Source organism: Dipodomys merriami, unplaced genomic scaffold (assembly GCF_024711535.1).
Source record: "Dipodomys merriami isolate MVZ:Mamm:240054 unplaced genomic scaffold, mDipMer1.0.p SCAF_59, whole genome shotgun sequence".
In the NCBI taxonomy this organism is placed as follows: Eukaryota; Metazoa; Chordata; class Mammalia; order Rodentia; family Heteromyidae; genus Dipodomys; species Dipodomys merriami.
In genome coordinates this window covers 4,191,085-4,207,128 of record NW_027206168.1, presented here as the reverse complement: position 1 = coordinate 4,207,128, position 16,044 = coordinate 4,191,085, and the positions used below count along the sequence as shown (strand labels likewise).

The 16,044-nt window shown below is 49.3% G+C and overlaps 1 protein-coding gene across 2 annotated transcripts; it reads right to left on the bottom strand.

Annotated features, from left to right (window-relative positions):
• Positions 1 to 22: 22 nt before the first annotated feature.
• Arrb2 (arrestin beta 2) lies at positions 23 to 9,521 on the bottom strand. 2 transcript variants are annotated; one of them, XM_070001621.1, is made up of 15 exons: positions 9,418 to 9,521; positions 5,771 to 5,801; positions 5,107 to 5,167; positions 4,939 to 4,983; positions 4,292 to 4,488; positions 3,964 to 4,023; positions 3,601 to 3,668; positions 3,337 to 3,472; positions 3,054 to 3,138; positions 2,673 to 2,745; positions 2,250 to 2,387; positions 1,242 to 1,325; positions 1,058 to 1,137; positions 877 to 931; positions 23 to 572 (listed from the first exon to the last, which is right to left on the bottom strand). In XM_070001621.1, exons 1-15 carry the CDS (start codon positions 9,438 to 9,440, stop codon positions 479 to 481), a joined length of 1,230 nt encoding a protein of 409 aa, XP_069857722.1. In that variant the 5' UTR covers positions 9,441 to 9,521; the 3' UTR covers positions 23 to 478. The 2 variants fall into 2 exon arrangements, with proteins under 2 accessions (XP_069857722.1, XP_069857721.1); XM_070001620.1 differs by having other exon boundaries at positions 877 to 964; positions 9,418 to 9,519.
• Positions 9,522 to 16,044: the final 6,523 nt, after the last annotated feature.

Sequence of the window (16,044 nt, the reverse complement as noted above, 5' to 3'; positions counted from 1 at the left end):
GAAACACACCAACACACACTCATACCTATTAAAAGGTTTATTTTCTGTATGTTCAGAAACAAAGAAATGGCCTTGTCCCCACCGGGCCTCATGTTGAAGGAATAGCAGGCAGAGATGGTGTCAGGAGGGGGTGTGCTGGCATGAGGGTGAATATAGGGGTTCTTTCTCCCCCATTTCCTATCCTTGTTTTCAGTGGCCCCCTGTAAAACATTTAGGTGTAAACCCAGCCTGCCACCCTATCCTGTGTAAGGGGGAAACAGAGCTGTGTGTAGTCAAAAGATGAATGCCCAGTTTGAATGAGCGATCAGTCCAGTGTGTATCTTGGGGAGGGAGCCCAGGGGTTAGCTGAGGAACCTGCTGGATGGAGAGGAAGGAGGGGAAAAAAAATGGGACAACTTCCCACCCCTCTCACAGTGGGATCTTGGTCCTGCCCCTACCTCTCCCAGCACCATCTTCTCCCTTCTTCTAGCCCCCCTTCCTAGCAGAACTGGTCATCATAGTCGTCATCCTTCATCCCCTTCAGCCGAAGCCGGGCAAAGTCCTCAAACACAATGTCGTCATCTGTGGCATAGCTTGGTGGTAGAAAAGATGGGAGGTGAAGGCAGCTGATACTTCTGTTCAGCCTCCCACTCCACCCTCATCCCGAGGACAGAGGAGTGTGGTCAAAAAAGCATCGGGGGGGGGGGGGGTTTGCAAGCAGACAAAAAGAACAGGAGTGAGTCGTCTCATAAAGCTAGGTCTGACCTTACACATCACCACCCTGCCCCCGACCCGTCAAAGAAACAAAACTCTCCAGGAAGTAGCAGAGTGGATTTGAATGTTACTGGAATCTATCCAAAGAGGGTCAAAGTAGGAAGGTAGGGTGTGCTTTCTTACTTGGTGTCAAATTCAATGAGGTTGGTATCCACAGGGACGTCTGTCTCCAGAGCGGCTGGGGGAAGGGAAGAGGGTGGGTGGGCAGGCACTGGAAGGACCAGAGTTATTTATTTATTTATTTTTTCCCCCTAGCCCTGCTTCAGGCCTCCCCTGCAGGGCTGGGGGTGGGTAGAAAGCTCACCTGTCTGGGGTCTGACAAGGGTGATGTGGTCATGAGGCTTTGGGTGCATTAGAACAAAAGGCAGCTCCACTGAGACATCCCTGGGGAGGGGGAGAGGCTGCGTGAAGATGACAAGGACTAGGTGGAATCAGAACCACTGTGGTTCCCCCCACCCCCACACAGCTGGCTCTCCCATCACACTTACCCGCCTCGAGACACCACCAGTTTCACTTTGACCCTATAGGACACCAGGATCCCCAGCACCTCCTTGTTGGCACCCTCCTTCACACTGCAATTGGGGGCAGGGGGACCTGAATCAGCTCCCTCTGTCCACCAGCTCTCCCCTGGGACTCCCATCAGGATTCTGAGCAAGATGACTACCTCACCTAGGCACTGGTGGCTTAAGCCTGTAATCTTAGCTACTCGGGAGGCTGCAATATGAGGACTATGGTTCAAAGCCAGACAAGGCAAATAAAGTCCATGAGATTATCTCCAATTACCCAGCAAAAAGCCAGAAACAGATATGGCTCAAGTGGTAAAGCACCAGCCTTGATTGGAAAAAACTAAGCTAGAGCGCTTTAGTCCTGAGTTCAAAATCTAGAACTAGCAAAAAGAAAAAACAACAACAACTACAAACTCTCACTAGACCCTGGAGCTCTAAAACAGCAGCAATGCAGCCCTGCCAGTAGCAGTCACCTTGGGGTTCCCCTGTTCAGAACCTCCTGGAGCCTCATCTGTAGCAGCATCACTTGAGTCCTGACCAGACAGCCATGTACGTGCTGTTCCATCACCTCCTACTTCTCTGTGGTTCCTGCTCACCAACGCTGGCCTCCAGGCCTGCTTTGCAATTGTGTAGTTATTTCCAGTATCATGGCATCAGATGAGGAGGGGCGAGAGCCAGCCCTTGTGAAGGTCTGGACCTCTGGGGCTGCTCATGCCTAATTGCACAATAGCACCTTGCAATTCCTCAGCCCCTCAGGGGTTTATCCTGTCTGTCTTCCTGGAACCTTCTTCCCCTACACATCCCTACTGACTTCATCATTCACCTTCCCTGGCTACCCAGGGAAATCAACATCCCCCCACTCCTCTGCCCTCTGTATGTTTTACCACTTTTATCTGATTGTCTAGCCTCCCTCCTCTACAATGTGTGAGTCTGTCCCTTCTGTTCACTGATATGTCCCTGGCACTTCAGCCGCCTCAGCCCCAGGCTCACATAGTGCTGGAAGCCAGGTTGGTATCTTCATGCTTGAGCTTCCCATCCAGCGCGAGGCCACGCTTCTCCCGATTGTCGCTGAGCAGCGGAGTGATAGTGTACACCTTACAGAATGTGGAGCTGGGGGATACCTGGTCACTGAGAGGTTGGGGACAAGTTAGACAAGACTTTTGGAGGGGCTGGGCTGAGTGAGGGGGTAGCCTACCACATGGAAACAATATTACCTCCCTCAATGGCCCCTGGGGCAGAGATTACAAGGGTTTGGCTCTGCCTACTCAAGGATACTTAGTAGCTCAGAGCCAACTGGTTTTAAGGGAGACATCTTTGGAAGGGAAATCACTCAGGGAGGAATCTAGCCACCACCTCACATTCTCTCCCCTTAGCTTGGGACCCGCAATTGTCCCAAGTTCTGGGAATACTCACTCCTGCTCAAGCTGTGCCACAGGACATTTGTACTGTGCAGTACTGAAGAGGCAGATGTCGGCATACTGTCTCACTGTGGGGCAGGGGCATCAAAGAGCTCTAGATGGAGCACAGACTACACAGGACTAACTCTAGGTCATATAGTTATATGATACGAGCCTTGACACCCTCACACATACCCCGCATACCCCTCCCTCCTACCCCTGACACACAGCCTTCCCCACAGTAATTGCCAGGGCCTGCATATCATTCTTGAACAGTCTTAAATGCTCTCGGTAGGTTTTACATACTGGGTTATGGTCTGAGTTGAGACTGCAGTGGTAGTCACTTATGTAAAGGTCCCTCCCTCTCCCTCCCCTATCCTTCTCCCCCACCTCCTACCAGAGACTCTGATCTTCTTGACGGTCTTGGCAGAGTTGTTAGTGACGTGGACATTGACATTGAGGGGCTCCCCGTGGTAGTACAGCTTTTGAAGGGAGGGGAGGGGTCACTGTTGGAACTGTTTTTTTTAAACTGGTCCCATTCTTGGGGTGCTCCATTCCACTAGCTTAAGCCCATAGTAATTCCACACCCACCAAGGCAAACTATCATCTTGCTTGAGGCTTTCCCCTCCCCCTGGGATCTGGCCTGCTTGTGGCATTGGTGTCACCCATTGGGTCCCCACCTCCTTGTCCAGGGAGGCCTCAAGGTGCAGGGATCGGTCAGACATGAGGAAGTGGCGTGTGGTTTCAGCTGAAGGTTGGGGGCCGGGTTTCTCTGGGGCAAACTGCACCTTTCGGATCACTAGTCGGACAGAGTTCCTAGGAGAGAGGTTGGGGGTAGAGGTAGGGCTCAATTCCTAGGCATTCTGACTTCAACTCCCACCAGGACCTAAGATTCTAGCAAGTAGGGAGGAAATGGCGAAATCAGAGGAAGTTATTTCCCTCACCTTTTGTGGCTTTTCTCTTCTAGTGATTTGGCACAGAAGGCTCGAATCTCAAAGTCTACCCCGCAGGCCTCAGGAAGGGGGAAGAAAGGTCACATCTTACCCAATGCTTGGGCTTCCAACTCCACCACTCCCCTTCCTTCCTCTCTCCTTCCCTCCACTCAGGCTGGGACAGAGAATTACTCATGGCAGTGCATGGGGGAGCCCCTCAGGTGCTTGCAGGTGACATGCAGTGACCCCACCCACAGATCACACCTCACTGTCTCCAGCCCACCCCCTGCAGTTCACTCTCCAGCTCAGCTGAGCTTTAGGCTTCTGCTGAACCCTATTCTGCTTCTGTGACTTCAAAATTCTTCCTCCCCATACCTTTCCTGTGTCCTCTGGTCCTGGCTGCAGTGTGACCGAGCAGGGCAGATTCTGGGGTATCTGTGGCAGAAGAAAAGGGAGGTTTGAGTCCCTTCAGAAAATCCCAAATCCTCCTCCCAATTTCAGCTTAAGGAGCTGGAAGAAGGGCACTTGGAAATGAGGCAGGAAGAAGCCAGGGGAGGAATCCTAGGGAAGAGGCTGCCTTGAAGGGACATTTAGGGACATTTCCTCACTTTCTCCCAGGTCTGTCCATAACAAGTATCTCATACCCTTCAACCCAACCCAGCCCCAGACTTCATGCACTGTGGTGGGTGGGAGACATCCTCACTGTGAAAAAAAAGGGATGGGCATGCTGGCCCAGTTTCCTCAGCAGCCGGTCCTGTAGGCGGGTAGGGGGCCGGGGTGGATTAGGCATTGGGGGGAAGGCCTGGTAGGTAGCGATGAACAGGTCTTTGCGGAAGGACAAGCCCAGCACATCCAGGTCTTCTCGGCCATAGCGGAAGGCGCAGGTGAGGGTCACAAATACTGGCAAAAGAGGTCAAGAGTAGTGCCTTCTTAACCAAGTGCTAGTTACTCATGCCTGTAATCCTAGCTACTCAGGAAGCTGAGATCTGAGGATCACAGTTTGAGGCCAGCCACGCTAGGCAAGTCCATAGGATCCTTATTTCCGATTAACCACTGAACAGTGGAGCTGTAGCTCAAGTGGCAGAGTGCCTAGAGTGAAAAAACCCAGGATTGGCATGAAGGAAGAAGAAAGAAGGAAGGAAGAGGGGGAAGGAGGGAGGAAAGAAGGAAGATAGAGAAGGAGGAAGGAAGAAGAAGGCAAGCAAGAGTAACCTTATTCCAGATCCCTCCCCTCCCTTAAGCAACACAAGACATTCCTGAGTCTTTCTGCCTCAGTACCCCATCTCTCTGGGGCACCTGGTCCATGTCACTTCCCCCCTCCCCTCAGGTTCTTGGACTAGAAGCCAGTACCTTTTCGGTCCTTCAAGTAGTCAGGATCCACCAGCACCACACCATCTAGGGAAGGGGCATATGGGCTCATTTCCCCAATCCCGGGCCCAGGAACCTCATCCCCCATCCCCACCCCCACCCCCACCCTGTCCCATAGGAGATGAGCTGTTCCTTTCTGGGCAAACTTACCTACAGGATCCACTTTATCCAGATGATCTACAAAATCCCGCTTGCCCAAGTACACAGTGAGCTGAGGGTGTCAAAAGTTAACAGGGAAGATTGGGGAGGATGGTGACCAGGGATCAGAGCCCTCGTAAGCGGCTATCTTGCTTTGGGTTCCCTAGATTGGACTAAGGGAAAGGGTGATGGGGTTTTCCAGAACACCCAGCCAAATTTAGGCTTTTTAGCTGCTCCCTTAATGTTCTTCACACCTCAACTCACCAATTGGGTGTGTGGATGTGTGTGTCCTCAGGGAGGACTCTGCTGGACCAGCTGGTTAGCAGCTGCCAGCCTTACTAAGTCCCCTCAGGGGCTCATGTATGAACAGGCCATGGCCTAGGGGAGAGGGAAGGGGCTGTTAACTTTTCCCAGCCCCAGGCTGCTAAGAAAGTTATAAGGAACAGGGTTTGCTTCTAGTCCCTTCCCTCCAGTCAAGGATCTAGCCCTTTCCCCATCTGTGGCTGGCTCAGATGGAGCAGCTTCTGCAGCAAGGGGCTTGAGGAGGGAAGGAAGTGAGATCTTAGCTGTCACAGGAAGTGGGGAGCTAGGGTTTGGAGACTGTCTCATCTGGGGGCAGGCTGAGCTTTGGTAGGGCCTAGGGAGGATCAAAGGGTAAGCCCCATGGGTGACTCACCTTGCAGTTAGGGCTCGACTTCTTGAAGACCCTAACAAAACAGAAAGGGAGACCCCACTGCCTCCCTCAGACTCAGTAGGGTACCCCACACCAGGACTTTACCCCCTCCCACTTTAGAAGCAGAAGCAGAACTCATCCTGGATCCCTGGTTTGAAGCTTTACACCCTCCCAGCTTCTTTCCAGAAGGTCCCTTACATTCCTTCTTTTTCTTCGTGCGTGCGTGCGTGCGTGCGTGCGTGCGTGCGTGCGTGCGTGTGTGTGTGTGTGTGTGTGTGTGTGTACTGGAGCCTGAACTTAGGGCCTGGGTGCTTTCCCTGAACTTCTTTGCTCAAAGCTAGTGCTCAATCACTTGAGCCACACAACTCCACTTCTGGCTTTTTGCTGATTAACTGGAGATAAAGAGTTTTACAGACTTTCCTGCCCAGATTGTCTTTGAACTGTGATCCTCAGATTTCAGCCTCCTGAGTAACTAAGATTACAGGCATAAACCTCCAGGACCTGGCCTCCTTCACTATCACTAAGCCCCATTCCTAGCCCTCCCTCACATTTCATATACAACACTTCCTGAAGTCAGTTGTCAGGGCAAATGCCTCTCTTGTTCTTGGTCCACCCAAACTAGTCCCCCTCCACAGTAATGGCCACCTGTTGCCCCAGGAACCATGCAAGTTCCTCCACCTCCCAGAGCAGACCTAAATGGGGTGGTTGCAATGTCTAGGTCAGATCTAACTATCTTTCCACCTGACCTCCAGTTTCAATGACAGCTGGGGTACAAGGAAGAGCAATGGCCTTGACTTTTACCCCTCAAATAATTTCTTTCTTTCTTTTTTTTTTTTTTTTGTCGTGGGGCTTGAACTCTGGGCTTGGGTGCTGTCCTTGTGCTCTTCAGCTCAAGGCGAGCGCTCTACCGCCTGAGCCACAGCGCCACTTCCGGTTTTCTAGAGGTTTATTGGAGGTAAGAGTCTCATGAACTTTCCTGCCAGGGCTGGCTTTGAACCTCAATCCTCAGACCTCAGCCTCCTGAGTAGCTAGGATTACAGGCGTGAGCCACCGGCACCCAGCTCCCTCAAATAATTTCTGTCATAAGTACTACCCAAGTTTGATCTCAATCTATTAACCTCCAATAACCTCAGCATCAAATATCTCCTGCTTTTGGATGCAGAGCCAACCTAGATTCTAGTCACTCCTTTTTTTTTTTTTTTAAGGGAGTGGGTGTTCCTGTCATATCATGTTTATATTTTACTTGAGATTTGATAGCTGAAAGGGCAGTTATGTTTCATTTGTCTCCCTCTGTAGACAGCCCTGGTGGACCTTGTACATTGAGGTAGCTTTGAAAAATGACAAAGCTGATAATGCTGACTTAACATTTACTGGTACACGATCAATGTCCAGCACTGTTCCAAGTGTTTCAAGTGAGTTACCTTATTTAATACTCAACAATCCAATGATGGTTGTCCTAATACTCATATTTTAGGTGTGGAAACTGAAGCATGCAGAAATCAAGAATATTGTCTAAGGTCACAGAGATTGAAACTGGTGGAACTCAAGATACAAACTGAGGCAGTCTGGCTCTAAGTTCCTGCTCTTAATCACTAAATGTACACACTGTCCTCTGCAATGGCTATCAACATGGTTATCCAGTTGATTTTCTACCCACGTGTTAAAAACAATCTAAGGCTAGACTCTACCAGTTTGTAAGAGGGTAAGGAAATATCTCTTCTCTGAAGCACCCATTCTATTCCTTCCAATACTGGAAAGGATCCACAGGTAACAGAACCCAAAATCACTAACTGTCCAACTCTATCACCCTGGATTCTGCTACAACTCTACTTGTCCCTTCGTTCCTGGAGTCTGTCTGCTAAAAGATCAGGCAACCTCCTGAATATCCCCAACCAATAGATGTGTGGATGTGGGCATGGTGGCAGCTGGAATAAATGCTCAACCTTTTGTCCCATCTTTTGCATAATTGCCAGGCTCTAACCTCTACTTCTGGTTTTCTTTTTCTTTTCTTTTTGTAAGTCATGGGGCTTGAACTCGGCCTGAACACTGTCCCTCAGCTATATCAAGGTTAGTGCTCTACCACTTGAGCCACTGCCACTTCGGGTTTTCTGAGTGGTTTATTGGAGATAAAAATCTCACCGAGTTTCCTGCCGGGCTAGCTTTGAATTGAGATCCTCAGATCTCAACTTCCTGAGTAGCTAGGTTTACAGGCGTGAGCCACTGGCGCCTAACATGGTTTCTTTTTTGTCCAAGTGTTGCCTTCCCTTAGGAGCCCTGGAAGAGGGCTTTGACAGTCACAGTGAATTGGCCAAGGATAGTGTAGCCTGGAACTACAGGGCACCTGTCCTCTGGATCCTAACCCAAGCACCTCTTGCTAGTGTAAGGAGGAGAAGCAGGGTACACATATTCAGACTGAACACAGAAGCAAAATATAGGAATGACCAGGGTGAGGCCCAGTGGGTGTGGGGGGTGAGGGTGTCAACTGAAACAGATACCCTTTGCACTTCCTGCTATTCTCTCCATTTCCTGTGGCCCAGAATTTGATGAGGTGGAGAGAATTATGCCAAGTCAGCAGGCCCTCTTTGGTCCATCTGTCCCCCCTCCCTGACCCACAGAACGGAAATTGGGGGCCTTCCTCAAGTCAGTTACTTCGCCTTTTTCTGGGGTGTTTAAATCCTCATCCAGGATGCCACTCTTCCCTCTATTTTTCTTACATACTGGTTATTTTGAAGCTTAAAAAACCTGGGTTCTCATACTCATGCATTTGGGGGGGGAGAGTAGGATGGATAATGATGTTCAGCTGAACAAGGGAACACTGAAGACCAGGCCGCTAGTCCTGATCACCTCTGGGTTGAGGTATACAACCTTTTCTTCTTTTGCTCTAATTCCCCTAGAACTCAAGGCATTCACCCCCTTTCCCCTAAGGGGTGTTGGGTCACAACAGGAAACTGAGCTTGCTGGAGACCAAAAAAGAGAACTCGGGGTGTCAGTGGAAGGAAAGCGCCTCGATTGCACAGAAAACATCCGGGGAGTGGAGGCGTGCTCAGGGCAGATATTGTCTCCTCCCCCACCCCCAGCCCCCCAGGAGGGGTATATGGACCAATTTCAGAGAGGGTCGCTATGCACTGTACTCTCTTCAAGATGAGGCTGTTGCTCCTAGCAACCCCAAAGGAAGGCAGAAGTTTGGAAGCCAGAGCCACCTGGCCCTCGGGACAGGTGGGGGCACCAGGCCTGCCTGTGGGGTACTGGGCAGGAGGCTTTCTATTGGTTAGGCACGGATCTGAGGGACTGCCCTCCCAGCATCCAGTCTCCCCGTACACAGTCCCTCGGGTCAGCCACCTGCTCCTTCCTCCGCCCCTGCATCGCAGCCTGCAAGGGAGAACCCAGCTGTCTGACCCTTCTATTCCTACGAGAACCCCCAACGCCGGCTTCCAGATCCCCTTCGGGCCTCGCCTTCTGCAGGAGTCCGAGCACGCGCCCCCACCACCCATTATCCTCAAGGACCTGGGCTGGCGGCCCTGGATGGCTGCCCCCTAAGGATCCGGGCGTCCAGCCCCCCGATTCCCCAGTGCCCTTGCCTGGGCATCACCCCAGCGCCCGCAGTGGCCTGCCGCTGCCCGCGCCCCGCGGCGTGGTTCCACCTCCCTTACCTGGTCCCGGGTTTCTCCCCCATGGTGCGCGCGCGCCCGCCGCCCGCCCGGATCGCGGCTGGCTCGCAAGCCTCCCAGCCCGCTGCCAGGTCCCTGCTCCTCCCCACGCCACTGCGCACGCGCACCCTCGCTCTTTCTCCCCCCCCGCCCCCCCCACCCCCCGCGGCGTCCTCCTCTCTCAGCTCGGGGGAGCCGAGACCAGATGCGTCAGCCCGCTCGCTCGCGCGCCGCGGCGGCCGGCCGGCCCTCCGCTCTCAGACACGCACGGCGGCGACTCCGCCCCCACGCCTCCGCCCTCGATCTCCCCGGGGGAGCCCTTCCTGCGCGCGCCAGCCTCGCTCCAGCCCTTCCTGCCCAGCTCTCCGCCCCGCCGCAGCCCTTTAGAAGTCGATTGGATCCCTTGAAACGAAGGCGTCAGCCTTCACGGGACCAGGGTCCACTGATTGGCCACGGCGTCCGGAGCGCCAGGGCCCCGCCCCTTTGTTTGCTTATCTCTGTGGCGGTCCAGGCCCGGGGGGGGAGAGGAGGGAGGAGGGAGGGGGGGCGGAGAACGCAGACCCGGTCTGGGGAGTGGGTGAGCGGTTCCAATGCGTGATACTTGCTTCCGTGCGCACTGTCTTCCATGGGGTTGCTGCCTGGCTTAGCCCGCCTTCACACTTAATATATGTGGTGTTTAAGCTCCCCCTGGTGTCTTCGATTTTCACAGGGTCCCTTTAAAATTTTCCTCATCGTCCCTCCCATCCATCCATCCATCCATCTATCCATCCATCCATGTGTTATGCTAGTCCCTGTCAGATAATTTGGAGGCAAACGATTTACCATGGTCCCTGCCTCCCTGGGATATAGCTGAGGAGACATAGAAACAGGTATTTTGATCCCAGGAATGTTATTATAGAGGTATGAGTCAGAACTTAAAGCAAATAAATTGCTTGGCCAGTGTGGGGGAGGAGTGAAGGCTGCCCAGAGGAAAGGAAATTTGAGGACAAGCGTTCTGAAGGATGGGCAGAAGTGGAGAAAGGGCATTTCAAAGGAGAAAAGCAAGGAACATCCTGTTCTGAACGGAGTGTTACTGGAGTTAAGTGACAGGAGAGAGGAGGCTGAGGAGAAGGATTGAGGAAATCTTAGAGGATTTTAATCGAGTGGCTGAGAAGATTCTGAGACCCTTTCCTGCTGGACTGCTCCTGAAACCAGGAGTGGGTTACTTTTGTTCGTTTTGATTTTTTTTTTTTTTTGGGTCCGGTTGTGGGGCCTGAACTCTGGGCCTGGGCGCTGTCCCTCAGCTCTTCAGCTCAAGGCTAGCGCTCTACCACTTGAGCCACGGCGCCACTTCCGGCTTTTTTGTTTTTGCTTATGTGGTGCTGAGGAATCGAACCCAGGGCCTCATGCATGCAAGGCAAGCGCTCTACCACTGAGCCATCTTCCCAGCCCGTTTTTTAATTTAATTTAATTTTATTTTTGAAACAGGGTCTTGCTATGTAGACCAAGCTGGCCTAGAACTCCTGATCCCCCTGCTGAAGCTTCAGGACATGAGATTTCTGTTTTGGAAACATAATTCTGCCTAGCTACTCAGGAGGAGGCTGAAATATGAGAATTGTGATTCAAAGCCAACCACTAGACTCTTACCTCCAATTAACCACCTAAACTCTGGAGTTGTAGCTCAAGTGTTGAGTGCTCTTCTTGAGTAAAAAAATCTAAGAGGCAGTTTCCAGGCCCCCTGAGTTGGAGTTCTAGTATAGGTATGCATGTGTACGCATACACGTACACACGCGCGCGCACACACACATAAAACAAATTCTGATGACTGACATATCTGGACTAGGTTTTCCTCCTTTGATCTTTTCCCATATCCTTCCCATCTTTCCAAAAATGAAATGACTTCACACATCTACCTCTTATTTTTCTGTGCAACAAAATGTAATATGCACAAGACAGATTCTGAGATCAACTTTAAGTTTAAAACATAAGCCTCACCCACTAACTGCCACTAACCCACCTCTCCACACCTCTAACTTCTATTTTCACATTTAACACTTTTTTCTTCTTTTTTTTTGGTCAGTCAGGGGGCTTGACGTCATCACTGTCCCTAAGCTGCTTTTGCTCAAGGCTAGCACTCGACCACTTGAGTCACAGTGCCACTTCTGACTTTTTCTGTTTATGTGGTACTGAGAAATACCGAACCTAGGGCTTCCTACACAAGCACTCTACCGCTAAGCAACATTCCCACCCTCACTTTTTTTTTTCTTTTTCTTTTTGTGGTAGTGCCAATTGAATGCAAGGCCTTGAGCTTGCTAGGCAGTAGTCATTCTACCTCTAATTTACCTGGGCTGGTCTCAAAAGACAATCCTCCTGTCCCACTTTCTGAATAGCTGGGCATGCAACACTATGCTTGGCTCTATCACCTTCTTCTAAATTTATTCTTCAAGCCGGGCGCTGGTGGCTCACGCCTGTAATCCTAGCTACTCAGGAGGCTGAGATCTGAGGATCGCGGTTCAAAGCCAGCCCGGGCAGGAGAGACCGTGAGACTCCTATCTCCAATAAACCACCAGAAAACCGGAAGTGGAGCTGTAGCTCAAGTGGTAGAGCGCTCGCCTTGAGCTGAAGAGCTGAGGGACAGCACCCAAGCCCAGAGTTCAAGCCCCACGACTGACAAAAAAATAAATAAATAAAATAAATAAATAAAATTTATTCTTCACATTTATCATGACTTTTAGACTCATTCTTTCAAACATGACTCTGGCCAAAGGTCATGACTAGAAGGTATGAGATCTCTAAAGTGTTATTAGTATTGAAAAGTTGTTGTAGCCAAGCACTGGTAGCCACATCTGTCTGTAGTTCTAGCTTCTGAGGATCTTGGCTATTCCAGGCAAGAATTAGACTCTTATCTCTAATTAACCACCAAAAAGCTAACAGTGGAGTTGTGGCTCAAGTGGTAGAGTGAGGCCCTGAGTTCAAATCCCAGCTCTGGAATACTAGTAATAAAAAAAATCTAAATACACTGAATAAAACAAAACTTTTAGGAGAAAATACAGGATACTTTTTATAACTTGAGGAGTTTGGAATGGACTCTAAGATATCAAAAACAAGGTATTATTACAAGGCATTAATTCTATTCATGACATGTCAGACATTGTTCCAATCACTTTACAAAGCTCAACTTAATTACTCTATTAAACTTATATTGTCAACCATTTAACAGATGAAGACTTGGAAGTACAGATAACATAGCTGTCTTGCTCTAGTCTGCATGCTTAACTAAACATAGAACTCTAAAAGAATGGATTCAAAAATAGTAATGGTAAGGCACCAGTGGCTCACACCTGTAATTCTAGCTACTCAGGAGATCTGAGGATTGTGGTTTGAAGCCAGCCTCAGCAGGAAATAGGCAGGAAAGTCTGTGAGACTCTTATTTCTAATTCACCATCAAAAAGCCGAAAATGAAGCTGGTACTAAGGTGGTTTAGAGCACTAGCCTTGAGCAAAAAAGCTCAGAGAGGGGCTGGGAAGGTGGCTCAGTGGTAGAGCACTTGCCTTGCATGCATGAGGCCCTGGGTTCGATTCCTCAGCACCACATAAGCAAAAAGAAAAAAAGCCAGAAGTGGCGCTGTGGCTCAAGTGGTAGAGCATTAGCCTTGAGCTGAAGAGCTGAGGGACAGCGCCCAGGCCCAGAGTTCAGGCTCCAAGACTGGACCCCCCCCCCCAAAAAAAAAGAAAAAAAAGCTTAGAGATAGCACCCAGTACCTGAATTCAAGCCCCAGAACTAGCAATAAATAAACAAACAGATAAATGGACAGGTTGAAAGAAAAACTTTGCTGTAAATATAGTAGAATATTTTCTCATATTGTTAACAAGGAAAACCCTCACCAAATCCTCCAGTTGCATTTGCTCTTAGCTGACTTAACAATTACTGGTTTTGGAAGTCTCTTTAAAAATACAGTACATTATTGTGTCCCACTAGCATGGCTATTGATAATGTCTGTGAAGTTTGAAGATTTTGTTTTCTTTCTTCCTTTGCTGGTACTGGGGCTTGAACTCAGGATCTGGGCCCTGGCCCTGAACTTTTGGGGGGCTCTACCACTAATCCACAGCTCCACTTTTTGGTAGTTAATTGATTATAAGAGTTTCATGGACTTTTCTTCCCTGGCTGGCTTTGAACTGTGATCCTCAGATCTCAGCCTCCTGAATAGCTACTATTCTAGATGTGGACTGATGGTACCTGGCATCCGTATCATCTATCTAGATCCCTTCAACTCCTTGGAAATGATAAGTTGATTTATGAGCAAAACTTTTAATTCTCCAATGAAGAATTTGGCCAGCCGGGCGCTGGTGGCTCACACCTGTAATCCTAGCTACTCAGGAGGCTGAGATCTGAGGATCGCGGTTCAAAGCCAGCCCGGGCAGGAGAGACCATGAGACTCCTATCTCCAATAAATCACCAGAAAACCGGAAGTGGCACTGTAGTGGTAGAGTGCTAGCCTTGAGCTGAAGAGCTGAGGGACAGTGCCCAGGCCCAGAGTTCAAGCCCCACGACCGACAAAAAAAAAAAAAAAAAAAAAAAAAAAGAATTTGGCCAGTAAAAGCCTTTCTCCTCAACAGTCATCTCTCATATTTTGTTTTGTTTTATAAAATACATTTTGAGACTTGGGCTCAGAAACATTATCTGCAATGTGTTCTTTTTTTTTTTTTTTTTTTTTGGGTCCGGTCATGGGGCCTGAACTCTGGGCCTGGGCACTGTCCCTCAGCTCTTCAGCTCAAAGCTAGTGCTCTACCACTTAAGCCACAGCGCCACTTCCGGCTTTTTTCTTTTTGCTTATGTGGTGCTGAGGAATCGAACCCAGGGCCTCAGGCATGCAAGGCAAGCACTTTAACCACTGAGCCACCTTCTCAGCCCCTGCAATGTGTTCTTATAAAATAGTCAGATAAAGATATTGTAATATAGGGCTGGGAATGTGACTTAGTGGTAAAGTGCTTGCCTAGCATTCATGAAGCCCTGGGTTCGATTCCTCAGTACCACAGAAAAGCCTGGATGTGGTGCTGTTGTTCAAGTGGTAGAGTGTTAGCCTTGAGCAAAAGAAGCTCAGGGATACTGCCCAAGCCCTGAGTTCAAGCTCCCGGACTGAAAAAAAAAAAGGTAATATCCTATAAATAGAAAATACAAATGTTTACTAAATATTTTACTAGTCTTCAGAGGAAAGAGAAGAATTTTATCTGGGAACCTCTGGCTCATGCCTATAATCTTAGATACTCAAGAGGCTGAGATTGTTGTTTGAAACCAGCCTGGGCTTCAAAAGTTAAAAAGCTAAGCAAAAGCTGGGTGCTAGCGGCTCACGCTTGTAATCCTAGCTACTCAGGAAGCTGAGATCTGAGGCTCTCGGTTCAAAGCCAGCCCAGGCAGGAAAGTCCATGAGACTCTTATCGCTAATAAACTACTAGAAAACCAGAAGTACCACTGTGGCTCAAGTGGCAGAGCGCTCACCTTGAGCTGAAGAGCATAGGGACAGCGCCCAAGCCCAGAGTTCAAGCCCCATGACTGATTAAAAAAAAAAAAAAAAAAAAAAGCTAAGCAAGAGGGCTGGGAAGGTGGCTCAGTGGTAGAATGCTTGCCTTGCATGCATGAGGCACCTTAGCACCACATAAGCAGAAAAAGCTGAAAATGGTGTTCAAGTGGTAGAGTGCTAGCCCTGAGCTGCAGACCTGAGAGACAGCACCCAGGCCCAGACTTCAGGCTTTAGGACCAACCAAAAAAAAAAAAAGAAAAGCTAAGCAAGAGGCTGAAATCCTAGTTTAAGACCCAGCACTAGCACAAAGGAAAAACAAAACAAATAACAAAAAATATCCAAGCTGGGCACCAGTGGCTCATGCCTGTAATCCTAGCTATTCAGGAGGCTGAGATCTAAGAATCGAGGTTCAAAGCCAGCCCACGCAGAAAAGTCTGTGAGACTGTTATCTCCAATAAACCACTAGAAAACCGGAAGTGGCATTGTAGCTCAAGCGGTAGAATATTCACCTTGAGCTGAAGAGCTGAGGGACAGCGCCCAGGCCCAGAGTTCAAGCCCCATGACTGACAAAAACAAAAACAAAAAAAAACCCCAAAATTCAAATGAAACAAGATGCGAGGAGGGAAGAACACTTATCTACTTTTAGTAGGAATTTAGTACAACCACTATTAAAGTCAACATGGATGTCTCTAAAAAGCTAAAATTAGGGCTAGGCACGGTTGGCTCATGCCTATAATCCTAGCTACTCAGAAGGCTGAGATTTGAGGATCACAATTCAAAGCCAGCTCAGGCAGTGAAGTCTGTGAGACTCTCATCTCCAGTTAACCACCAGAAAACCAGAAGTGACACTGTGGCTCAAAGTGGTAAAGCAAAAGAGCCCAGGTCCTGAATTCAAGCCCCATGAATAAGAAGAAAAAAATAAAGCTAAAACTAGTACTTTCATATGATCCAAGAATAAGCACTCCTGGCACATAACTTAAAAGCAGTATAAGTCAACATACAAGAATTGTCGTACACCCACTTTTATCATGCACTACTCACAATAGCCAAGTAATTGAATCAGCCTTGACGCCTGCAAACTAAAGAATGGGTTAGAAATAAATACTCCATTGTGTGTGTCTGTGTGTACACAC

Bases quoted from the DNA above. Each gene is read 5' to 3' on its own strand.
- Arrb2 (XM_070001620.1), bottom strand. From the start codon at position 9,440: ATGGGGGAGAAACCCGGGACCAG. The intron at 5,168-5,770 runs GTGAGTCACCCA...TGACACCCTCAG, and splicing joins AGTCGAGCCCTAACTGCAAG to CTCACTGTGTACTTGGGCAA. The intron at 2,388-2,672 runs GTGAGTATTCCC...CCAACCTCTCAG, and splicing joins GTGGCACAGCTTGAGCAGGA to TGACCAGGTATCCCCCAGCT.